Source organism: Fistularia commersonii, chromosome 12, assembly GCF_037954325.1.
Source record: "Fistularia commersonii isolate RoL2024-O1a breed Wild chromosome 12, RoL_Fcom_v1.0, whole genome shotgun sequence".
NCBI lineage: Eukaryota > Metazoa > Chordata > Actinopteri > Syngnathiformes > Fistulariidae > Fistularia > Fistularia commersonii.
Genome location: NC_141295.1, coordinates 3168376 through 3194565, shown reverse-complemented (window position 1 = coordinate 3194565; position 26190 = coordinate 3168376). Strand labels below are relative to the sequence as shown.

The following is a 26190-nucleotide window of genomic DNA, read 5'->3' as shown; positions in this document are numbered from 1 at the left end:
TTAATAAAGTTGTTCTCATCTCATCTCATCAATACCATTTTTTTTTTGTACACCAGCTATTTTTGTGCTCCGATCATCCAACTTCTCCCCCTTTCTCCTCCTCGTTTCTCCAGGGATAATGACATCACCGGTGTCCTTGACCACACCTTCTGCGTGGAGCACAATGCATATGGAGAGATCATCCAACATGAGCTGAAACCCAATGGAAAGAGTATCCCTGTCACAGAGGACACCAAGAAAGAATATGTCAGGTATGAATTGTGACGTGCAGAAACTCAAAACTGAAATCAGGCAATGGCAACAACGCACCAAAGCAGATTTTTTTTTTTTTTTTTTTTTTTGGCTTCTAACTTCCAACAATGGCCGACGCGCTTAATATCCCAAACATCTAAAGCAATTCCGTCTGTCTGAGTGTCTCCATGGTTGGCTTTACCTGATGCCAAAAGAATTAAAACACGTAAGATCACCAACAGAGCGAAGGTTTAACTTAACGATAGTGGAATGCAGACACTGGGTTTCTTAGTGGCAGATAAAGAAAGTTTTATCTCATAAAACCTTCAAGTCAAACAAGACTTCATCCGAGGACGCGGTCGACTGTTTGTAGCTATGTGTTGCAGGAAATAGTGGAAGAAATTAGCATTGGTTATATTTCTGTCACCAAAAGTTGGAAATGAGTAGCTAGATTTTGGTCGTCTGTGGATTTCAAACTAAAGATCCTCTAGGCCGGGGGTTCTCGCACTTATTCAGCATGCGAGCTACTTATAAAACGTTCTTTATATGTACAATGTATGTTGATGTGCCTTGCATGAGCCAATATTGCACAACACAAAATAATTATGTATGTTTTTATGTCCATTCGGCGGCATGTCTGTGTCTTATTTTCCATGAACGGTCCGAAAATGCTGCTCCGCTTTACCCTTCTTTGGTACTGCGATGTAAGACCGGCAGATGAGGCAAAATGTCATTGTGAAAAATAATTCTTTATGAAAGTGATACGTTTTCGTCTTCTTTCTTGGTCCGGCTCCCCCACTCACTTTGTACCCTTCCTTAAGTGTAAGAGAAAAAAACGATGGGGCTAAAAATTGGAGGTAACTTGCTACCTAGCTTGTTAGTTTTGCTGCACTTGGCGCCGTTGTTTGTGCACGTGCGGTGACATCAGCGTCAGAAAAAAAAATCAGACGTCATCTGACTGGCTGGACGATAGGCTGGCGTCTATGTTTTTTTAACGTCACGCGATTACCTTTGCGATCGACATGGACGTATTGAGCACCCCTGCTTTAGGCACGTCTCATTAGACATGTGAATAAACAGCCTGGAGTATATAATATGATACGTGGTCATCGATTCCGGGTCTCGGCCTCGAGGTATTTTTCGCAAATTTCCCCGGATTTTATGTCTCTCTCGGAAACACGTCGCCAAATCTTCTCTGACTGTATCTCGCCTTCCCTGTACCCCGAATCTGAACTGAATAGATGATACCTGATGTGAGGTAAAAGGTCATTTGGGCCGCGTATTACTAAATATGTACTTCAATCAATAGTTTTTCAATGAAGTAACTCCTGACACGTTTTATGAAAAAAAGCAAAAACCCAAACGGTTCTATCGAAATAAAATCTTGAAATGATACCCAGTGCCTGCGTCTCATCGACGAGGAGAGAATACATTTTTGGCCACAAACGTTGGTTCGCGTACGACCGTTGTACGCGAACCAACGATTTTGACGAAGCCGCCCGCCCCTGCGTTTTCATCCTGTCACGAATTTCTGAAAATGCCGCCGACCTTGAATCGGGGATGTGTTCCAAACCTCTGACAGAATATTTGTGTGTGAATGAGAGGAACTCAGGTGGAGCGGTGAGGCTACAGGGAGTGGAGATCAAGAAGCTGGAGGATTTCAGGTACTTGAGGTCAACAGTCCAGAGCAGCGGAGAGTGCGGAAAAGAGGTGAAGAGACGGGTCCAAGCAGGTTGGAATGGGTGGAGAAAAGCGTCAGGGGTACTATGTGATAGAAGACTTTCAGCCAGAATAAAAGGAAATGTGTACAAGACAGGGGTGAGACCAGTGACATGTATGCTCCAGAAACTGTTACAATGACCAAAAGACAACAGGCAGAACTAGAGGTTGCAGAGATGAAGATGTTGAGGTTCTCTTTGGGAGTGACCAGGATGGATTGGATCGGGAATGAGTCTATCAGAGGGACGGCACATGTTCGATGTTTTGGAGAGAAGGTCAGAGAAGCCAGACTGAGATGGTTCGGTCATGTACAGAGGAGGGATAGTGAATATATTGGTGGACGGATGCTGGAATTGGAGCTGCCGGGCAGGAGGTCTCGAGGAAGACCAAAGAGAAGATTTATGGACGTAGTGAGAGAGGATATGAAGGTAGCTGGTGTGAGAGAGGAAGATACAGAGAATAGGGTTAGATGGAGAAAGTTGACTCGCTGTGGCGACCCCTGACGGGAAAAGCCGAAAGAAGAGGAAGATTCACACGTCTCATTACGGGGTCTTTTGTGCCTCATCACTACTGTTGAATTGTGCAAATCCGCCCCAAAGTCCACAATGCCACCAAGCCAAAGTCTCGGTCAGGATGATAAATTTGAATGTCTGTTGTTTTTTTTTTTTTCTCCTTCCAGGTTGTACGTGAACTGGCGTTTCCTTCACGGCATAGAGGCTCAGTTTCTGGCCCTGCAGAAAGGTTTCAACGAGGTTATCCCCCAGCATCTGCTCAAATCCTTTGACGAGAAGGAACTTGAAGTACGAAATTAAAAGCTATATTCAGAATCCCAAACGGTCTCCTGTATATATACCGCTCAAAAAAATAAAGGGAACACTTGAACGACACAATGTAACTCCAAGTCAATCCCACTTGTGTGAAATCATAGTGTCCACTCAGGAAGCAACACAGATTCATTTTGACTTGTTTTAAGGACATTACATCAAAGTTGGATCCGCCTGGAGTTTGTTTTTACACTTTCATTTGGAGTGTGATTCCTAATCCAGACCTCCATGGGTTGATACAATTGATTTCCATGGATCATTTTTGTGTGATTTTGTTGTCAGCACATTCAACTGTGTAAAGAGCAAAGTATTTCATAAGAATATTTCATTCATTTAGATCTAGGATGTGTTTTTTAAGTGTTCCCTTTATTTTTTGGAGCAGTGTATATGTCAAAACTTTTGTCTTTTAATTTACTAATTATTTCCAGCATGTGTTAATTCGGTGTATCAATGTTAATTTCTGGTAAAAGTAGCATTTTTGACATTTTCTTTTCTTTATTTGGCCATTTAAGTCTTCATCAACTATGACTGATAAGGTCTCAGGTGAATATTTAAGTGTTACAATTAAAAGCAGAGCTATTTTCTGTTTAATGTCTGTTTGCAGCTGTAAAAAGCTCTAATGAATCACCAGTTAATTGGACCAATATTATGTATTATGTATATTTATCATACTATTGTGCACTCCTTACCTCACTTGTTACTAAGACACTGTATAGTTTCACTGAGACACTTTATAGTTTATTTTTCTTTTTATTATTTATTACCGTTATATTTTCTGTAACTCTGGCACAACAATTTCCTTCGGGATTAATAAAGTTGTTCTCATCTTATCTTATCTTATATCCCAAGTTTACCATTCTGTATATTTCCAAGTCAAAACCAAGCTAACATTTATTTCTTTCAACCTCCCCCCCGTAGTTGATCGTATGCGGCCTGGGGAAAATCGACGTCTCCGACTGGAAGTCCAACACTCGACTGAAGCACTGCACCCCCGACAGCAACATCGTCAAATGGTTTTGGAAAGCCGTGGAGTCGTTCGACGAGGAGCGGCGAGCCCGGCTGCTGCAGTTTGTCACCGGATCTTCCCGCGTGCCGCTGCAAGGCTTCAAGGCGTTACAGGGTATCAAACGTCTCGTCGGAAAAATCGCAAATTGACTCGGACTCCCGTCGCGCTTTTAACGGGAAGCCCGTTCTCCCGTTGACTATGGAAGTGAATTATAATATTAAATGTTACATTACATTACATTAAATGTTTGCATCGATGCTCATCTCCTGTTTCGTCCGCAGGAGCCGCCGGCCCAAGACTCTTCACCATTCATCAGATTGATGCCAACACAAACAATTTGCCCAAAGCCCATACCTGGTATGTGTCATATACCGGAAATTCCGGCGATATAAGCCGCTACTTTTTTCACGCGCTTTTGAGAGCGGCGACTTTTACGACGACGCGGCTCATTTCTGGATTTTTATAGGGTTATATTTACGGCAGTTCTTCAGATCAGCCGTTTTGCGCTCACAAGCGTCGTTAAAAAGCATTTGACGCGGCAGTTTGGCTGTCAAAAGAAGGAAATAGAGCTGCCGCACTTGAGTTCAGCATCCGTTCTGCCAAAAAAAAAAAAAAAAAAAAAAAAAAAACATTTGCGTTACGTACCGGTAGTTGTAGATGTTACTGTCTTTGAATTCAAATTTTCCAAAAAAAAAAAAAAATCTTTCCTGTAACATCTTGCTGCGTTAATATCTTATGTTTCAATGACACCTGCAGCTTTGACACTTTATAGTTTTATTTATATTTCTTATTCTCCCCCCCCCCTTTTTTTTTTACTGTTTATACAATTTCCTACTATTATTTATTATTGTTATGTTTTACTTGAAACTCTGGCACAACAATTTCCTTCGGGATAAATAAAGGTGTGTCGAGCCGCATTTTGTAATAACAGTGCGTTTTGTAATAAACGTCCAAAATGTAATAACTTTTTCCTTTCATTTTGTAATAAAGCCGCATTTTGTAATAAACTGCCCCAACGCATTTTGTAATAAATTTTGCCGCATTATGTAATAAGTTATTACATATTGAGAAGATTATTACAAAATGCACTCGCAACTTTTTTATTCTCTCGGAAATGTAATAACATGGTGCGTTATGTAATAACAATTCTAAAGCATAAGTTTGTTAATTGCATTTTATTTTACTTTAAAGTATTTATAAAAGCTAGGCCTATTATTAGTATCAGTGAATTAGCCGAGAAGCTGTACTTAGCAATTACTATCAGTACTCTATTCAAAGGTTGCATTAAAAGAGAATATTCTATAAATTCCATGTTATTACATTTCCAAGAGAATAAAAAAGTTGCAAGTGCATTTTGTAATAATCTTCTCAAAATGTAATAACTTATTACAAAATGCGTTGGGGCAGTTTATTACAAAATGCGGCTCAACAAGGTGTTCTTATTCTTATTTATGTACAATTTATCTTTTTCTTATATGTAGGTGCGCTCTATAGTCCACAATTTACGGTAGATCAATATCATTCCAGACATAAAGACACGTCATAACGTCTATGTATATGTGATTTTTGGACAGTATTATTGAATATAGCTATATATTCTGGCAGCATGTTGTGACGTACATGTTTTCATCCTGTCTTTTATTCATGCCGATCCCGCTTTTCTCCCTCCAGCTTCAACCGGATTGACATTCCACCTTACGAGAGCTACGACAAGCTGTACGACAAGTTGCTTACGGCAATCGAGGAGACCTGTGGCTTTGCCGTGGAATGAGCATTGAAGTGTGTGTGTGTGTGTGTGTGTGTGTGCGAGTAAATGTGTTCAGGACTCTCAGACCATCACTGTCAGTTTGTCGGCCGACCCGCCGTCTTCCTCCTCTCTCGCCGTCATCTTCACTCCCGTAGTGTTTTTTTTTTTTTCTTCGGCGTGCTTTTAAGAGTTAAAGGGGGAAACGCAAACAGCAAATGAGCGTTTTTCTTTACGTGTTTTTTTTGAAAGTCGCATCATTAAGTGGCCAGTTTTAACTTTTCGTCGATTCAGCAGTCGGAAACGCAAACTCCCGATCAGCCGGGGGGGGCTAAGCAGCTCGTCTTAAAAAAAAAAAAAAAAAAAAAAAAAAGAAGAAAAAGAAAAAAAAAAAAAAAGAAAAATCGTCCCTATATTTAAAATAAGTCACTATTTTTCCTTTTTTCGCAACAGATTGAACCGCGCTATGTAATGCTACTGAGTTATAAAAAATATATTCTGCAGGTAGCCATATCTTGCCCATGGTAGCCATTTGAACCTCAAACCAATACACCTTCCAACCCTCACGGCCGCAGAGTTGGTGAGCTTCGTCTTGTTGGAGCACCACAAGTTCATCCTACCTCAGTTTAGTGCTTTTTATATTTGGGGGATTTGATTTTAAAAATGTTTTGTGCCCCTTTTTTTTTTTTTTTTTTTTTTTTGGGGGGGGGGGGGGGGGAGTCATTTTTTTTTATTGTAGTAGATATTTTGTTAATCAGTCCAAAGTCCATACCAGTCATTATGTAATTATAGAATGGTGTAATAGGCAATATATTGTTCTCAAATGGATCTCTGATTTGGATGTCGGTCTGATGTTTTGTGTGTTTGTGGTGATAAAAAAAAATAAGTGAGTGACTCTGAAGAAGGTATGAATCTTTAGTTCATTTTTTTTTTCCTCAAGGTCACGGCACGGTGTGGCCGCGGCGCCTGTGTGAATCCGTTTTTTCCGCATGTGTGTAAAAATGTGTTCGTATGCAAGGGATGTGGACGTTCTGAGAGGAAATTCTTTTCATCTCTACATGCAGGATCATGATATTGACGCTGCAGAGTTCTTAAGCCTGGTTTGTCTTCCTTTTCTCTAAATTAAACACGTCGCTCTTAGCTGTAATAAGGACGCATGTTTTAAGCTCCTTTTTTTCCCCAAAACCCCCAAAACAAACCGAGGGACCAGGCTTGACGTCTAGTTCCGGCCACTTCTTCAAATTTATAAAATGCGGAAATATTCCTCTTTTCTGATTATAGAGCACTTTACAAACAGAGCAGTGATGGCAGAAGTGCTTTCTTCACCTTAAGATAAAAAAAAAAAAAAAAAAAAAATCATGTTTCATTTGATACACAACTCCATTAGACATATACAAACTAAAACATATCTATACACCTGTAATTTTTGAGTATATATATGTACAAACATAACTATTTTGTATATTGTTGCTTGTTCTTTCTGTTCATTGTAAATGCGAGCATGTTGATGTCTGTCTCAGACCTCTTTGCATTCTCAGGTGAAGTTGCGTGTTTGATGTATTTTATTTTTATTAGGATGGTGTGTTAGGAGGGTTAATGTGGTTTCAATGGAAACTATATTTTGGAGGCCATGTCTTATAAATCTGACACAACGTGGCAGTTTTTTTTGTATTTTTTTTTTTTTTTTTTTTTAATTAACCATTTTCCCATCTGGATATTTTTTTTTTTTTTTTCACTTAAAGCCAAACCCCACAGAGGACAGTAATATTTCACATCCAGTCTATTAGCAACGCATTTTCCAAAACATACCATGTAGACTTTTTGCTGTCAGTGGCCTCAGATCTTCAGAACTGCAAGTGTGAATGAGGTGCAACTGATTTCTCTTTGTATGAATGGATGCTCTAAAGAAAACACCTATTTATTTGCATTATTATTACTATTGGTAAACTTTTTTTAATATATGTTTACGGCCTGCATTCTTTGCAGCCATAGGTTTGTCAGACTTTGAGAGTATGTCACTCGATACTCTGGCTTTTTGTCGTTTTAATTTATGGTCGTCACAAGACCAGGAAAAGAAAAAAAAAATCCTATCAAAAGTGTCGTCTTTATCTTTGTCATCCAAATTATTTTTTTTTCTTTAATAACCGGACTGGCAAGGTTTATGTGCACACATTATGCATACTTGGACTTCCAAGTTATAATCAGAAACTTCCTTCTATTTACCAAATAGTTAGTGGACTCATTTTTATGTAGATTCATTTTCACTCACTCACTCTCTCACACACACACACACACACACGCACACACGTATGTGCTCTTGATGAGCCTCACATGTATGTTACACAGTCAATGTCTGATTATGATATATACCACGTGTCCTGGCTGGTTCAGTCTTCATCGCAAAACGTTTCGGGGATTGAGGGCTTCCAGACGACAGTCAGTCTCACTTTCCGCATCCCCAGATTCGCAGGTATCTTGTCAATCGGGCTTCAGATTAGCTGTAGTGTCCATTTCAGTGTTGAATTGGTTACGAGCCACAATTTATTTTTTGGTTGCCTCCCTTTTTTCATTTCCCCCCCCCCCCCCCCCCCCCTAACTTCTTCACTACAAATTCACAGGTGTGATTTAGGGTGCTTGTAAATTACTTGGGATTTGATTACAAAATTTTTTTTTTTTTTTTTTTTTTAGAGACCCATGTTTAATTCTTTAATTTCCTTTTTTTTTTTGGAAATCAATTCTTGTCCCCCCCCCCTTTTTTTTTTTTTTTTTTTTTTTTTTTTGGTTGTCATTATTTCTATACGTGTATTCATAGTTTTTCACATCAGCTGCTCTGTGAGCTTGTAACTGACACCTGTACATAAGGACAATAAAGAATCAAAATAATAAACTTCTTGTACCCTTGCAAAAAGTGGAGCAATAAAACTATGCTGTTTGGACTTCACAGCATTATGTTTTATATAAATATTTGCATCGCTGTATTATTTAAGTGTACATTTTCCTTGTAGGAAGGTTACATTGGACTTTGGATCTGTGTGATTCTGATGAGAGATCAGGCTCACTTTTCTTCCCCTCACTTCAGCTTCACTTGATCCCGTGTATTTATATGTTTTATATATAAAAACATTCTAAAAATATATATACGTGGGGGGCAGTTCCACTTTAATAACTCAAGCATGTACAGTTCTAATTGCAAAGTATCTGAGGATTCTTTGGGGCTCAATGCCTGCGTCTATGAATGACCGCTTCAATCCAACTTTAAATTACAAAATATGTGATGCATTACCACTATTTTGAACCTCTAAATGTATACATTTATGTAAAAATGTAAAAACTTTTAATAACTCAAGCTTGCAAAGTTCTAATGTCAAATTATCTGAGGATTCTTTTGGGCTCAATGCCTGCGTCTATGAATGACCGCTTCAATCCAACTTTAAATTACAAAAATAAATGATGCATTACCACAATGTTGAACCTCTAAATATATATATTTATGTAAAAAAAAAAAAACTAATATTTGTTCACTTAAGGGCTTTCTAGTTATTTTGACGTCTTTGAAAATATTTTTAATTAAATCATTGATCCTTATTCGGATTAATCCCAACATTTCGTGTCATAATTTCAGCATTTTGGGAAAAAAAAAAACAAAAAAAAAAAAACGGGAATTCGTTAGGTATTTAGTATCGGTAATCTAATCTGCTTAACCATCAGAAATAACGCTTATTTATTTAGTGTGTAAAAGCAGCCGGTTTAGGAGCTGCTTTGACGCTTCTTCACCACCAGGATGCGCAGTGCTAATCTACTGTCACAGGAGGCCGTAAATAAACAAGAAGAAAACCAGCGTTTAGCATCCTTAAGAACTTTAAAACACCTTAGTGTTGGCGGGTTAACCTGAACATATAAGTACGAATAATTTAATGTTTCATTAGACTTCCAGATGCTCGGTAATTCTTGCAGACTCTTATCTAAGTTAGATATTGATTGTTATTGCTAAGCGAATCTGCAAGAAGCGCCTGCAAGGTGCGCGCATCACAACAAACACAACCAACCATGACTAATCGTCTAATATCGTAATCTGGTTTAGGTAGTTAAAATTGATTTTTTTGTCGATGGGTTTCGTTACTGTTTTGACAGATATGCAAAGAACGTGCCTTGGCAGCTAAGAGCTAAATCTGTGTGCATGTATCTTGTCTATGACATTGTTTTTAAAGTATTTGCAGTCATTACGGAGAATATACAAACAGCAAAATGTTGGCACATTACATAGTTTAAGTTAAGAAATATAATGTTTTTGCTCAGTGTAAGTTTGCATTTTTGGACGCCCGGATGAGCTGTGGAGCCCAGGAAACTTGCAACATTGTAAGTTGGGCTGACAGAACCAAATTTTGTAGTTCTAGTCTTTTTTATAAATAAAATAAACCATTAGATTCTTTTCAGCATTTTTTTTTTGTGTATTCCAAACATTCTCCCTCTTGAGTTATTTGTTAGAAAAATAGCTTTTGATTTTTGTATCATCGAAATGCAGTGAAATTGAGTGTATTAAAGGCAACTGTGACTTAAATCATGTAAGATCTTGGGTTTTGAAGCTCTGGACTTTTAATTTGTTACTTTTCAGGGGAGTGGGACGAGGGATGCTGACCGTGAAATACAGAAAGATGACAGAGGCTGGACAACGCAGTTGTCAGAACAAAACAGTAGTAGAGGTGAGGCAGCTCGAGGTTGGCTAAATCTCACCCATTGTCTTCTTGAAGAATCAATACATGATAGTTTGAATAAACCATACAGATGCTGAAGAAGATGATCAAGAGTTCAGCACCTCTCTGAGCGTGGGCGATGGATGTCATCTGGTGGATTTGGGGAGGTAATGATAATACAGTAACACCAGCGGTGGGCCGTCAGGGCCTGCAAAGCCTTCTCTGCTGGCCTAAAAAAAATCGGACTCACTGACTGATTTTAATTACAATTGAAACTTAATTATATTTTGAATCTCGAATCAGATTGAATAATTCCAAATGGTCTGTCCGCTTCCTTTCATAGCTTTTTCCCTGACTGTGCTGCTTCCAGACATGTATTTTCATGGAACCAAGAGCATTTAAACAATCAAATTTCAGTTGTTATTTGTTGCCAGGCAGGGTCAACCTCAAAGAAATCTGCCTGGAGGCCAGCAGAATCCGATTCACAGGCGCTCTGGCAAAATATAAATGTCAGTGAAGCTGTTGCTCCAACCTATCAGATTTTGAGTTGTGACACCAAAGCCTTCTAGAAGGCTACGCTAACGTCATTGTGTCACACGCCTTTTGACTTAATCGTCAGAGAGCGCACCAGCCCGAGCGAGCGGGCTGCATCTGTAGCGAGCTGCATGAACACAATTATAGTTGTGCAAAACTTTCCTGGGGGGAAAACCTGGGTGGAGTGAGCAAGTGCGCAGGGAAACACAGCTCCACAATGAAAAAGGTAAGAAAAATAGAGAAATCTTTAAAAGACTGACAGTTTTATGACCATATAACAGTTATAAGGGGATGAATGGAGCACTACTGAAGGCCTGGGTGTGAAATGCATGGCCCACTATGAGTAACACAAAGTTAATTTTGATGTGAAGGGACAAGATTCTCATTTGTAATCCAAAACCAAGTCTAATCGATAAACACGACGTGACTGACGGCTTTCTATTTTGACTCCTGCAGCTCCGTGGAGTTAAGGACGAGGAATGCATCCTTCAGCTTTTCAGGTCATGTAGGAAATGCGACAGGCCGTGCACAGTCGGTAAGCACGTGACTGGACTGAAGCTGGTGGTCCATCAGGCCTGTCGCCACTGCGACAGCCACCACGAAGTGGACTAACCTGCTGGAGGGTGACAACGATTGAGCAGGAGCGGGTGTCTGGATCTGTGCAGAACTTGCAATTCATGGAAGGCAAACAGGAACGGAGGTTTTACTAAGATTCTGCTGATCCACATCTGTGGTTGTTTCCAAAACTGTCGGATTTTGGTCGCGTGTTTTGACGTCATCCATCTCTCCGAAGAGGCTCGTGCACGATGTAGCGAGCTTTGAATGGAGGTTGTTACACATTCAATGTTCCTTCTAGAGACACGGACACTTGTTGTCATCATCTCTCCCGACACTGGCTTTTAGGTTGAGATAAGGTTTTATCAAATATCACCAGATGACAAATCAGGGATATTTTTTTAAATATCAAATCATAGTCCGTATTTTTTGTTGTGTGCATCCAAATCCAATCATTATCTGGTAGAGATTATTGGCTTGGACTGTCATATACGCTGATAACATGATTCCATGCTATGTGCTGATCATCTTTCTCCTTGAATGATGTGGTTATTTTCTAATTTATTTTCTATTTCTATTTTCTAAATAACAGTTAATAATAATAAAAGTTATAAAGAAAATAAAAGTTATTTTCTAAATAACAGAAAAATTCCATGATTATTTATAATTAGTTATTGTAATGGGGGGGGTGGATTAAATGCCGTAGTAAAATTCCGCTGATGTTGTGCTCTGTGTATAACTGTATGTGGAAAATAAAGATATTTTTTCTTTTTTCTCAAACAAGAAGGAAACTACCTCCCATGTATGTTTAATTGTCCTTCTGTTAAATTCTACTGCATTAAAAATGTGCTTCATTTACTATCCCGGTCAAATTAAAATATGGAATCTATAATGAACACTTTCATAACTCACAAAGGAAAGGAATAACTCCTGACGTAGATGTTCTGCCGAGCAGAGTGCTTTTCGCCAAAAGTCAGAAGCAGTCAATGAGATGAAAATGAATCAACCGTTTAAATCCTGCCCCCTTCGTTCGGCGTCATAAATCATGATGCACAACAACAGGCTCTCCCCGGGGGACGTCAGAACTCTTCCCTCGCGAGCAGAACTGACATCTCCGCCGCAGCTTTCCCTTTTTAATGCAAAGTGTTGTAACATCAGCAGGCAGTGCAGCCAGAGACGAGTCAACAGCACATTTAATAGAAGAGGGCAAATTTCATCCCGTATGAAATCGGTACTCGGTGTTGTAATTATTGCAGCGCCTGTTGGTCCAAACATGTTTTCGTCTATTCACTCGAGTTGTAGTGGACTCAGCTCTTGGGGTCTACGGATGGAAGACGTTTTAAGACTTTTTCTTCGATTACATATTTAAAAAAAAAAAAAAAAAAAAAAAAAGGCTTAGCTGCTGGAGTGTTGTCGTCTCTCATTTGAAGCCGTGAACTTTGTGCGCCTTTTTTGTAGAGCGGGGAACACCATTATTTCACAAAAAGCTTGCCCAGCAACAGTTACACACAAATCCAAAAGAGTTGACTGATTATCATTCAGTTGCCCAGGTGAATTAAAAACAGAAAAAAAAATGAAAAATTAAGTTAGAAAATAAATAAATCCTCTGGAGTGATTTTTAAAACATTTAAGGATGACATCTGATGTAAAAGGGAAAGTTAAAAATGTCAGTGTTTGACATTACATTTGCAGTTTGCATCTGCGGTATCAATTTGGCAAAAGGAAGAATATTCACTCGGCCTAAAAGCGCAACCGCTTTTCAAATCATTCTGCTACGTTACTAAAACCGACGGAGGAAGGTCCAACGTGTCATCACCTTTAGGAATAGCAGCTCAGGTGAAAGGAAGAGTTAAATCAGCAAAAAGCTACATTTTGTTGGCATGTGTTCAGTTCGTCGTCGTGTTCTACGTCGTTTTTAGTTCTTGCGGTGCAATTTCCTCTTCTGTGCAAATGTCTTGACACGCAAGGGCAAAAACCCAGCTGTCACAATGTCGTACCTTTAGCCGCCCGGTGTAACTTGGACGTGAATTCTGTCTGGATCGAGTCTGCGGGTCAGCGCAGGTAGCTGGTGTTGTAGTGGAAGGAAGCCGTCTGGACCCGCCTGCGCAGCCGCTCCACCTCCAGATCCACGAAAAAGTCGTCCTCGTCGTTCTGGACGATGATCTTCTGAAGTTCTCCGATCTCGCGCTCCATTCTGGATCGTAGCTCTCGCTTCATCTTGAGCAGAGCCTGCGGCGAAGCCAAGGTTGAAGCGTATTTATTACAACAGCCATCATCGTGCACTCAAGAGGCAGGAATATGCCAAAGTCTTGTTTATTTTACTTTTTCCTGGGCTTTTTTCCGAATCTGGATCTCCTGTCGCTCCTGCGCCAGTTTCTCGGCCAGTATTGAAAACTGAAAGGAAAGGGAATAAAACACAACGTATGTAAACTGTTCATGTTGCCGCATCGGAACATTTTAAAGGCGGGTAGAAATGAAATGTACAACCAATAGATCCTGACTGACGGGATAAGGAACAAAAAAAAAAAAAAAAAAAAAACTTGGGTTTTTAAAAGATTTATTAAAACCTCAAACTGTTCCACGATTGTTGACTGACCTGACAAATAAAATCAGCTGACATTTTTCGTAGACAAATTAAGTCAGAATTTCCCTCATTCATCCACTATTCAGTCATTAAATGCAGCCACAGGGAAGCATAAGCCAGTGTCTTTCTGAGTCGGACCCAAGCCCAGACAGATGCAGAGGGTTGCGACGGGAAGGGCATCTGCGGACTAACTTATGCCAAAAGACAACCATGCCAATCAAACCTATGACTTCCATAGCCCATGTCTAAATAAACAACAACCGCCACAGGTGCAGATGAACTACAGGGTGCCAACTCTCAAGGCACGAGAGTTGGCTGACATGATGCAGAGAAGGAAGGTGGATATTTTGTGTTCGGGTGACCAGGTGGAAAGCTAGCAAGGCTAGAAGCTCAGGAGCAGGTTTTAAGTTGTGCTATCATGGCATTGATAGGGAGAGATATAAAGTAGAAAAAAGTTAAGTAGGAAAAATGATGGGAGTGAATTCGATGAAGGGATGCATATTATCCCCAGAGGTGAGAGAGTAACAGACTTCAATGGGCATGTTGGTGCAGGAAATAAGAGGTGATGAACAGGTTCGGTATCCAGGGTAGGAACGCAGAGGGACAGATGGCGCTAGACTTGGCAGAAAGGATGGAAATGGCTGTAGTAAATGCTGTATCCAAAAGAGCAGGAGAATTGGGTAACTTATAAGAGTGTAGGTAGGACCATGCAGGTAGACTACATTTTGTACTGACTATGTAGTCTGAAGGAGATCAGTGACTGCATAGTAGTGATAGTTGAGTGTAGGATAGTGGTTTGTAGGATAAATATGGTGAAAAAGAAGGTGAAGAGTGGTGGAAGCTTAAAAAGGAGGAGTGTTGTTTGGTTTTCAAGGAGGAGTTGAGAAAGGCTCTAGGTAGTCAGGGAGAGCTTCCAGATGATTGGACACCTACACTTGAAGTGATCTGGCAGACACGTAGGAGAGTACTTGGTGTGTCATCTGGAGGGAAAGTAGATGAAGTGACTTGGTGGTGGAATGAGGAAGTGCAGGGAAAGCGGGTAGCAAAGAAGTGTAACACTGAGGAGACTGAAGAGAGGAGACAGGAGTACAAGGAAATGCAGCGCAAGGTACAGGTAGAGATAGCAAGGGTCACACAAAGGGTGTATGACTTGTATGTTCGGTTGAAAAGTAAGGAGGGAGAGACTGATTTATACTGGTTGGCAAAAACAGAGAGATAGAGATGGGAAGGATGTGCAGCAGGTCCGGGTGATGAGGGATAAAGAGGGAAATATATTGACAGAAGCTCGAAGAGTGATGGGATACCACTATACCATACCGGATCGGTCGCGGACCGGGTTAACAACGACCGCCATTGGTACTGATAACCGACAGGGTACTAATGGAAATTGGGCTACTGTGGGTCGAAGAACAAGAACAAGACGAAGAGGAGGAGAGCGTGTTCGGAAGCAGAGAGAGAGGAGGAAAAGAAAGAGTCTGGGATTGAGAGTAGGGACTTTGAATATTGGGACTATGACAAAAAAAAGGTAGAGAGTTGGTCGACATGATGCTGAGAAGGAAGGTGGATATACTGTGTGTCCAGGAGACCAGGTGGAAAGGTAGTAAGGCTAGAAGCTTAGGAGCAGGCTTTAAGTTGTACTATTATGGTACTGACAAGAAGAGAAATGGAGTAGGAGTTATCTTGCAGGAGGAGTTCGTAAGGAACGTCCTAGAGGTGAAAAGAATGTCAGATAGACTTATGAGTCTGAAATTGGAAATTGAAGGTGTGATGCTCAATGTTGTTAGTGGCTATGCCCCGCAGGTGGGATGTGAATCTGAAGAGAAGGAGAAGTTCTGGAATAAGTTGGATGAAGTGATGCAGAATATTCCCAGAAATGAGAGTGGTCATTGGTGCAGACTTCAATGGACATGTTGGTGAAGGCAATAGAGGGGATGAAGAAGTGATGGGCAGATTTGGTATCCAGGATAGGAATGCAGAGGGACAGATGGTGGTAGATTTTGCAAAAAGGATGGAAATGGCTGTAGTGACCACTTTCTTCCAGGTAAGACAGGAACATGGGGTAACTTATAAGAGCGGAGGTAGGAGCATGCAGGTAGACTACATCTTGTATAGACGAGGTAACCTGAAAGAGATCAGTGACTGCAAAGTAGTTGTAGGTGAGAGCGTAGCCAGACAGCATAGGATGGTGGTTTGTAGGATGACTTTGGTGACAAGGAAGATGAAGAGGACAAAGGCAGAGCAGAGGACAAAATGGTGGAAGCTGAAAAGGGAGGAGTGTTGCATGGTTTTCAGGGAGGAATTGAGAAAGGGTCTGGGTGGTCAGGGTGAGCTTCCAGATGATTGGACAACAACAGCTAGTGTTATCAGGGAGACAGGTAGAAGAGTACTTGGTTTGTCATCTGGAAGGAAAGTAGATAAGGAGACTTGGTGGTGGAATGAGGAAGTGCAGGAGTACAAACAGAGAGAGCGGTTAGCGAAGAAGAAGTGGCATACTGAGAGGACTGAAGAGAACAGACAGGAGTTCAGGGAGATGCAGCAAAAGGTAAAGATAGAGGTAGCAAAGGCAAAACAAACGGCTTATGATGACTTGTATGCTCGGTTGGATAGTAAGGAGGGTGAGAATGATCTATACAGGTTGGCGAAACAGAGAGATAAAGATGGAAAGGATGTACAACAGGTCCGGGTGATTAAAGACAGAGAGGGAAATGTATTGACTTATGCTAAAAGAGTGATGGGAAGATGGAAAGAGTACTTTGAAGAGCTGATGAATGTGGAAAATGAAAGAAAGCCAAGGGTAGAAGAGGTGACTATTGTAGACCACAAAGTAGCACAAATTAGTAAAAGTGAAGTAAGGAAGGCATTGAAGAGGATGAAGAGTGGAAAAGCAGTTGGTCCAAATGATATACCTGTGGAGGTGTGGAAGTGTCTAGGAGAGGCAGCGGTAGATTTTCTGACTAGATTATTCAACAGGATCTTAGAGTGAGAAGATGCCTGAAGAATGGAGACAAAGTGTGATGGTGCCTATTTTTAAGAATAAAGGGGATGTGCAGAATTGTGGCAACTATAGAGGGATAAAGTTGATGAGCCTTACAATGAAGTTATGGGAAAGAGTAGTGGAAACTAGACTGAGAGCAGAAGTCAGCATTTGTGAACAGCAGTATGGCTTCATGCCTAGGAAGAGTACTACAGATGCAGTATTTGCGTTGAGAATGCTAATAGAAAAGTAGAGAGAAGGCCAGAGGGAGCTGCATTGTGTTTTTGTAGACCTAGAAAAGGCATATGACAGGGTGCCAAGAGAGGAGCTCTGGTATTGTATGAGGAAGTCTGGAGTGGCAGAGAAGTATGTTAGACTGGTGCAGGACATGTATGCTAGCTGTGAGACACTGGTACGGTGTGCTGTAGGGGTAACAGAGAAGTTCAAGGTGGAGGTGGGACTCCATCAGGGATCAGCTCTGAGCCCCTTCTTGTTCGCAATGGTGATGGACAGGCTGACAGATGAGGTTAGACAGGAATCCCCATGGACCATGATGTTTGCAGATGACATTGTGATCTGTAGTGAGGGCAGACAACAGGTAGAGGAAAATCTAGAGAGGTGGAGGTATGTGCTGGAAAGGAGAGGAATGAAAGTCAGTCGCAGCAAGACAGAATATATGTGTGTGAATGAGAGGAACTCGGGTGGAGCGGTGAGGCTACAGGGAGTGGAGATAAAGAAGCTGGCGGATTTCAGGTACTTGGGGTCAACAGTCCAGAGCAACGGAGAGTGTGGAAAGGAGGTGAAGAGACGGGTCCAAGCAGGTTGGAATGGGTGGAGAAAAGTTTCAGGGGTACTATGTGATAGAAGCCAGAATAAAAGGAAAGGTGTACAAGACAGTGGTGAGACCAGCGATAATGTATGGACTAGAAACCGTTACAATGACCAAAAGACAGCAGGCAGAACTAGAGGTCGCAGAGATGAAGATGTTGAGGTTCTCTTTGGGAGTGACCAGGATGGATAGGATCAGGAATGAGTCTATCAGAGGGACGGCACATGTTCGATGTTTTGGAGAGAAGGTCAGAGAAGCCAGACTGAGATGGTTCGGTCACGTACAGAGAAGGGATAGGGAATACATTGGTAGACGGATGCTGGAATTGGAGCTGCCAGGCAAGAGGTCTCGAGGAAGACCAAAGAGAAGATTTATGGACGTAGTGAGAGAGGATATGAGGGTAGTTGGTGTCAGAGAGGAAGATACAGAGAATAGGGTTAGATGGAGAAAGTTGACCCCTGACGGGAAAAGCCGAAAGAAGAAGAAGAAGAAGAAGAAGAAGAGTGATGGGAAGATGGAAAGAGCACTCTGAGGAGCTGATAAATAAGGAAAACGAAAGAGAAGGAAGGTTAGAAGAAGTGACTATTGTTGGCCCCTTCTTGTTTGCAGTGGTGATGGACAGGCTTATCAGATGCAGTTAGATAGCAATCGTCAAGGACCATGATGTTCACAGATGACATCATGACCTGTATTGAGAGCAGTCAGCGGGTGGAAAATCTCGAGAGATGAAGGTATGCTTTGGAAAGGAGAGGAATAAAGGTTAATCGCAGCAAGATGAAATACATGTGTGTGTGAAGGAGAGGAACACAAGTGGAATGGTGGGGCGACAGGGAGTAGAGATAGAGATGGAAAGAGTTGATAAGAGGTGCAGAAACGGGTTCAAGCAGGTTGGAAAGGCTTGAGAAAAGTGTCGGAGGTGATGTGTGATAAAAGAGTCGGCCAGAATGAAAGGAAAGGTATACAAGACAGTGGTGAGACCAAAATTGTTTTATGGTTTGGAGACAGTGGCACTGAGGAAAAGACAAGAAGCAGAGCTGGAGGTCACAATAATGAAGATTTTGAGGTTCTCTTTGGGAGTGACAAGAATGGGTAGGGTCACAAATGAGTCTATCAGAGGGACAGCAAATGTTAAATGTTTGGAGAGAAGGTCAGAGAGGCCAGACTGAGATGGTTTGGTCATGGACAGAAGAGGGATAGCGAATATATTGGTAGAAGGATACTGGTGTTGGAACTGCCAGGCAGGAGGCCTAGAGGAAGGCCAAAGAGAAGATTTCAATATGGATGTAACGAAAGGGGACATGAAGTGAGCCGATGTGAGAGACAAGGACCGAGAGTAGGCTTAGATGGAGGAGGTTGAGTCACTGTGGTGACCCCTGAAGGGGAAAAGGCAAAAGGAAAAGAAGACAGAGGTTTCTGTAAATCACTTAAGAGTGTGGTCTAGACCTGCTCTACATTTGAAGTGTCACAAGACAACTTAGATGCGATTTGGTGCCATAAAAATAAACTATATGCCGCTATCTTGCGCTCAGGGTCGCAGGAGACATAAATCAATTCATTCTCTCATCCACACATCATATAGAGACAAACAACCATTGTTACAACAGATTTTTGACCGGGTGAGCGTGTCCTACCTGGTCTCTATAGTAGTTCTCCATGGATTTGATTTGGTCCTGGTGTCTTCTCTGGTGTTCTAGTCGCTGTTCTCTAGCAAGGGCTCTCTGCTCTCTCAACCGCACCTTCTGTACCTCCAACCCCTCCTCGAACAACTGCCGAAACATCTACGCACATGCGCGGTCGACATGTCAATGCGGACCACTGTGATAGTATCACATGACTTTTACAGTGGTTATGTGAGAGTCCTTTGTCTCGTTGAGCTCAGAAATTTGTAAACCGAGATAAAAAAAATCAGGATAAGTCTTTGTGATCGGGCAAGCGACGAGACGCCCTCTCTCCTCACCCTCTCCTCCTTGGTGCGTGCTCTCATCATGCGGGCGCGATGCTGGACATGGTATTCCTGGTGGTATTTCCTGGCCCGGGCCACCTGCTGCCTCTGGTCCCTCAGTCTGTTCTGGGTCAGCTTCTGCTGCTGGATCCGTTCTTTGAAGTCCCTCTGAAAGGTGAAGGTGTTGCTCGTCACTAACAGGCGGACAGTCGCCGGCTTACAGCGGCGTATTTCTCTGGGACCGGGACTCGAACGCTCACCAGACGCCTGCTGTGGTCTTGCTCCTTGTGGAGGATCCCTGCGAGCAGGTCGTGTTTCTTCTGAGCTTCATCCAACTGTAAGACACTCAGGAATTTAGACTTTGGATGATGTCACAGTCAGACAAGTTTCCTCGCCGTTTGGCAAGGAAAATCGGGCTCTAACTTTCAAGCTTAAGTATTAATTATAGCATAACGTACTTGCCCCTCTGTGTTCACGCTATGAATGTAGTTCTGGAGGGACTGACTGAGGACTCCAGATTGTTATTGTAGCTGGCAAAGTATAGCAAATTACAGCCGGTGGGTGAGTTATCATTTCAAGCTGCTTTCAGTACTGACATCATTAAGGATAGAAAAACCAGCTAAATTACAATTTTAATGCACTCATACCCATTAGTGCTGCTTAAAACCAGGAAACGAGAAGCATTTATTTTTGTTCGAGCTTACACACCAGTAATGGGTCAGATGATGTCAGAGGAAAGCATTGTGTCACTGTCAAATAGAACACCGGTTCTTGTACTGTAAAAATAACAGCAAACACACCTTTGGCCATCTTCCAATCAACTAACTAATAGTACTTTCAGTTATGATCTTTGCTGCGGGCACTAGCAGGTGGTCATTTTACCGTCAAACGTTGCAGAACCAGAAGAAAACCTTCACATCATTGAGGTAAAACTGGGTCCAAAAGAGCCATTGGTTGCTTCTTAGATTTCCACGAAATTGGAGGCTCATTTTGGGTTAAGCTCAACCAGTGTCCCGTTGTGCTACATCTGCAAATTTGATCTGCTGACCAGTAGGCGCCGCATTTTGCCGTCCATAATTTTCCCCTTTCGATTATTTATTGGGCCATTTGAAGTACGGAGACAAAATGTTGGTTTTATTTGAGCCCTTGGGTTCTTAATAGCCAATGATGGATTTGATGGCGGTAAGAGGTCCATCTGCGCCGACATCTCACCTGGCTGGAGAGTTTGCTGCGACGACAGCTGTGAGAGGAGAGAGAGTGAAGCCTGTCCACCTGCTGCATCTGCTGCTCCCACATCCGCCCGAGAGTATGGGGGGAGATGTGGAGGTGAGGCATCTCCTCCATGAGCACCGGGAGCAGCTCATTTTGCCTCACAGTGACTAGAAAGAAATATAACTGGTGTTTACATCTCTTGTGTCTTGGGTTTTAGCAGTCATGTGATCAGTATACAGATATTTAAGCGCTGGATTCCCAAACCATGTTGTCGGTTCAAGCGCAAGGGAAAACAAAAACAAAAAGAAGGATAGAAATGCAAATACACGATAGAAATGTCGTGTATTTGCAAGTGTATTTGCAGTCCCTATGTCCTCTATTGTAAGTCGCTTTGGCTAATAGCGTCTGCCAAATGCAATGTAATGTAATGTAACGTCATGTCTGTAGCACCACATGAACAGCTTTGACGGTGATACACCATCTGACATGGTCTAATGAAGAATATTTCGATATAAGAGTGGTAAAACACAGCGACTGGTGTCCAAAAGCCACAAGAAAATCTCAGTACATAGCATTCACACGGTATTTTGGTTGTTCCTGGCAAGAAAGTCATAAAACTCATGAACTGGCAACTGAAGAGGAAATCCTGTTAGATAGTTGTCGCTATGTGCTGTAATATGTCTTAATGTAATTGAACTCATATCTATCCAAGGTTTCTGCCCAGTAATGGGTAGTGTTTCTTCTTCACTGTTGCCAAGTACTTTCTCATGGGGGAATGTTGGGTTTCTGTAAATCAGAGTGTGATCCAGACCTGCTCGACGTGAAAAGTGTCACGGGACAATTCTGCGCTACATATACAAATTTGACTTGACTAACTTGATGACCGGTTACCGAGGGAGGAGCCCATGCAGCCTTGTTATTTGTTTGCGGCTGTCACGACTCATCGGATCCCCAGGCAGGTGGCACAGCAATCAAGGCAGTTATCCCCTGCACCTGGTGAACACGCCTCACCAGGAAACAATCCCACTAATTAGGCAAGAGTATATAAGGTGGACCCAAAGTTGCAGACATTGTCTGATCTCGTTGCTATGAGAAGTCTGCGTAGTCTTTTCCCTGATGTGTGTACGACCTCCCGGTCTATCCACTTATTAAACCACCTGCGATTCTACGAACCTGTGTCTGTCCTCTTGGGAACCAACCGTAACAGAAGCTCAGACCTGGTATGGAGCCCACTAGCTCTTCCACGCCTCATCAGGTCATCCAGGCTGCCCCGATGGCTAGCCCGGCCACCTACTCCGGCGCACCAGAAAGTTGTAAGGGCTTTCTGTTACAATGCTCGCTGATGTTTGAGATGCAGCCCGCTCGGTTCCCCACGGAGAAGTCCAAGATCGCCTACGTCAGCTCCCTCCTGTCGGGTAAGGCACTCCAGTGGGCGGAGGCGATCTGGAATACCCCAGGCACTGTGACGGCGACAGCGCAGAACTTCATGGAGCACTTCCTAGAAGCCTTCAGCCTGCCCGATGGGGATTCCTCCCTCCAGGCTCGACTTTTCAACCTCCGCCAGGGGAAGGGGTCCATCGTGGAGTACGCCCTACAGTTCCGGACGCTAGCAGCCGCCAGTGGATGGAATGAGCCGGCCCTTCTGGCCAAGTTTCGACAAGGCCTGAACACCTCCCTGCGCCTCCACCTGGCGGCGTACGATGACGGCATGGGGTTGGAGAGGTTCATCCAGCTAGCCATCCGGGTATCGCACCGGAGAGAGGCCTGTTTCTCTGTCCCGGGAAGGTCTGCCACAGGGCCGTCCCGGAACCAGCCGGAGCAAGCCGGAGAGGCCATGGAGGTGGATGCCCTCCAATTATCAACCACAGAGAGACGCAGACGCATAGCCAACCGCCTCTGCCTCTACTGTGGAGATAAGGATCACCGGATATCACACTGCCCCACGAGACCTCCAACACCCCAGGTAGGCGCTGTGCTTTCTCCTAACGTCTACTTGACACCATTGACTATCCCAGCCCAGCTTCGTGTGTCTGACTCTACCCACCTGGTGCACGCCCTCCTGGACTCCGGCTCGGCAGGGAACTTCATCTCCGGTGCACTCTGCCGACGGCTACAAATTCCCCGGCTCCCGTGTTCCCCCTCCTTCACCGTGTGATCAGTGATGGGAAAACCCCTATCTTCCAGGCAAGTCAACACACAAACCTCCTCCCTTCAGCTTAGCATTGGGGTTCTGCATGTGGAGAACATTTCGTTTCATGTCCTGGAGGAATCCCAGATAGATCTGGTGTTAGGCAGACCTTGGTTGAGGGCGCATGAGCCTACGGTTTCCTGGGCCACTGGGGAAATCCTGCGCTGGGGTGAGACTTGCAAGGAGCACTGTTTTCCCCAGCTCCCTCCAAGGAGAATAGTGCATCTCTATGCCACATCAGTAGAAAGCCCCGAGCAAGACCACCGGGCCCAGATCCCATCCCAGTATGCGGGTTTTCAGGACGTCTTCAGCTCCCAACGAGCCGCTGCGCTGCCTCCCCATCGTCCCTGGGACTGTGCGATCGATCTACTTCCAGGCCAACCGCTACCGAACGGAAAGATCTACCCTCTCTCTCTCCCTGAACAGGCGGCCATGGAGACCTATATAGAGGAATCCCTGCGCCAGGGCTATATCCGACCGTCGAAATCCCCTGCGGCCTCGCCATTCTTCATCGCAAAGAAGGATGGAGGGTTGAGGCCCTGTGTGGACTACCGGATCCTGAACCAAGCCACTGTAAAATTCCGTTATCCTCTACCCTTGGTGCCAGCGGCTTTGGAGTCCCTCCGGGGGTCCAAAATATTCACCAAACTGGACCTCCGGAGCGCCTATAACCTGGTGCGCATTCGAAGAGGGGATGAGTGGAAAACTGCCTTCGTAACCCCCTCTGGTCACTGGGAGTACCGGGTCATGCCATATGGCCTAGCCAATGCCCCTTCCGTGTTCCAAGGCTTCATGAACGAGATTTTCAGAGACTTCCTCCAAAAATTTGTGGTCGTCTATATAGATGACATCCTGATCCACTCTCCTGATCTGTCCAGTCACATTCGCCATGTCACCCAGGTCCTCACCAGGCTTCGCGAACACCAACTGTTCCTCAAGGCAGAGAAATGCCTGTTCCACCAGACCACCGTCCAGTTCCTCGGCTACCACCTCCATCCACAGGGAGTGAGTATGGATGAAGAAAAGGTCAGTGCCGTCCACTCTTGGCCTCAACCCCAGACAATCAAGCAACTACAGAGGTTTCTGGGGTTCGCTAACTTCTACCGACGGTTCATAGAGAACTTCAGCCAACTGGCTACGCCCCTCACCTCCCTGTTACGCGGCAAACCAAAACGCCTGCATTGGAACCCAACCGCCACACGAGCCTTCCTGGAGCTCAAGAAGGCCTTCACGTCCGCCCCTCTGCTGCACCACCCGGACCCAGATCTTCCCTTCACAGTGGAGGTTGATGCTTCAACCACGGGGGTGGGAGCCGTCCTGTCCCAACCCCATGGAAAGCCAGCCCGACTCCAGCCCTGTGCTTTCTTTTCAAAGAGGATGAGTTCAGCAGAGAGCAATTATGATCTCGGCAATAGAGAGCTCCTGGCCATCAAGCTGGCATTGGAAGAGTGGCGCCACTGGCTTGAGGGCGCAAAATACCCATTCACGGTGCTAACCGACCACAAGAACTTGCAGTACCTGCGCCAAGAGGCTAAACCCCCGCCAAGCAAGATGGGCCCTCTTCTTCACCCGATTTCAGTTCCACATCCGATATCGCCCTGGCACTCTCAATGGGCGAGCCGACGCTCTGTCACGGATTCACTCTCCAGAAAACGCCCCAGAAGAACCGGAGAAAATCCTGCGTGACGGTGTGCTAGTAAACCCCATCCGGTGGAGCCTGGATGAAGAAATCCGGGAAGCATCAGTGTCCGACCCCGCACCACCCAACACTCCGGCCAATCGTACCTACGTACCACAAACCATCCGGGAATCTCTCCTCACCTCTGCACACTCTGCACCAGGTACCGGGCATCCAGGAATGAGTGCGACTCAGAACATACTCCGAGACAAATATTGGTGGCCAGGAATGTCTAGAGACGTCCGAAGATATGTCAGCCAATGCCCCGACTGTGCCCGGGCGAACGCCTCGTCACCTACCAGCAGGGAAACTGGAACCCTTACCCATCCCAAATAGACCCTGGTCCCATCTCGGCATTGATTATGCCACAGACCTTCCCCCCTCCAAGGGATACACGAGCATCCTAGTGGTAGTGGATCGATTTTTCTAAGGCATGCAAGTTGATCCCCATGAGAGGAGTCCCTACAGCATCAGAGACTGCAGAAGCCCTCTTCAACCAGGTCTTCCGGAACTTTGGACTGCCGGAGGACATCGTCTCTGATCGGGGACCCCAATTCATATCCAGGTTTTGGAGAGCCTTCCTTCACCTGCTGGGGGTGACAGTGAGCTTGTCGTCTGGTTACCATCCCCAGACCAATGGACAAACAGAACGCAAGATCCAAGAGGTATGCCGCTACCTCCGAACGTACTGCCAGCAACACCCTGCAAATTGGAGTCAATTCCTTCCCTGGGCAGAATATGCTCAAAATTCCCTCCAGCAACCAACCACCGGGTTAACGCCATTCCAGTGCATGCTTGGCTACCAACCACCCATGTTTCCCTGGACAGGAGAATCCTCAGAAGTCCCAGCAGTCAATCAATGGTTCAGAGAGTGAGAGGGTGTGGGCCAGGGCCCACCGGCATTTGCAAGGGGCTCTCCGCCGCCGCCGCCGCTGTGCAAATGCTCACCGAGCCCAGGCCCCTGCCTATGTCGTGGGACAGAAAGTGTGGCTCTCGACACGGGACCTTCGCATGAAACACCCCTGCAAAAAACTCAGGCCAAAGTATATCGGGCCCTTCAGGATCTCCCACCAGATCAATCCGGTTACTTTTCGCCTTCAACTCCCGCCTGAATATAAAATTCACCCAGTATTTCATGTATCTCTGTTAAAACCGTGCTATTCCTCAGACTCTTCAGACGCTGCAGGCCCTGGGGTTGCTGTGCCACCTCCGCCACCTCCCCTCCTTGACGAGGGACCCATCTACGCAGTACACCAGATACTCCAATCTCGACGCCACCGGGGTCAACTGGAGTACCTGGTCGACTGGGAGGGGTACGGGCCAGAGGAACGCTCCTGGGTCCACCGCAAGGACATCCTGGACCCAGGGCTGTGGGAGGAGTTCCATAGCACCCATCCAGATCAACCGGCTCCGCGTCCCCGTCGCCGTGCGCCCTCGTCCAAGGAGGAGGAGGCTGGAGGGGGGGGGGTACTGTCACGA

The 26190-nt window shown here is 44.2% G+C and overlaps 2 protein-coding genes across 3 annotated transcripts in view; one reads left to right on the top strand and one right to left on the bottom strand.

The window, feature by feature from the left end:
* LOC147228141 (E3 ubiquitin-protein ligase SMURF2-like) overlaps positions 1-10090 on the top strand; it is a 69670-nt gene extending 59580 nt beyond the window's left edge. For both annotated transcript variants that reach the window (XM_086156381.1, XM_086156380.1), the window contains 5 exons: positions 114-251; positions 2630-2750; positions 3693-3894; positions 4062-4137; positions 5452-10090. In XM_086156381.1, the coding sequence (XP_086012507.1) occupies positions 114-251; positions 2630-2750; positions 3693-3894; positions 4062-4137; positions 5452-5551 (637 nt within the window). In that variant the 3' untranslated portion in view covers positions 5552-10090. The remainder of the gene's footprint in view (positions 1-113; positions 252-2629; positions 2751-3692; positions 3895-4061; positions 4138-5451) is intronic.
* The window catches only part of LOC147228140 (centrosomal protein of 95 kDa-like), a 28818-nt gene continuing 9812 nt past the window's right edge, over positions 7185-26190 (bottom strand). The window contains exons 16-21 of the mRNA XM_086156379.1: positions 20846-21012; positions 19894-19968; positions 19649-19801; positions 19323-19469; positions 13627-13698; positions 7185-13533 (exon numbers count right to left, since the gene is read on the bottom strand). Coding sequence (XP_086012505.1) covers positions 13357-13533; positions 13627-13698; positions 19323-19469; positions 19649-19801; positions 19894-19968; positions 20846-21012 — 791 coding nt within the window. The 3' untranslated portion in view covers positions 7185-13356. The remainder of the gene's footprint in view (positions 13534-13626; positions 13699-19322; positions 19470-19648; positions 19802-19893; positions 19969-20845; positions 21013-26190) is intronic.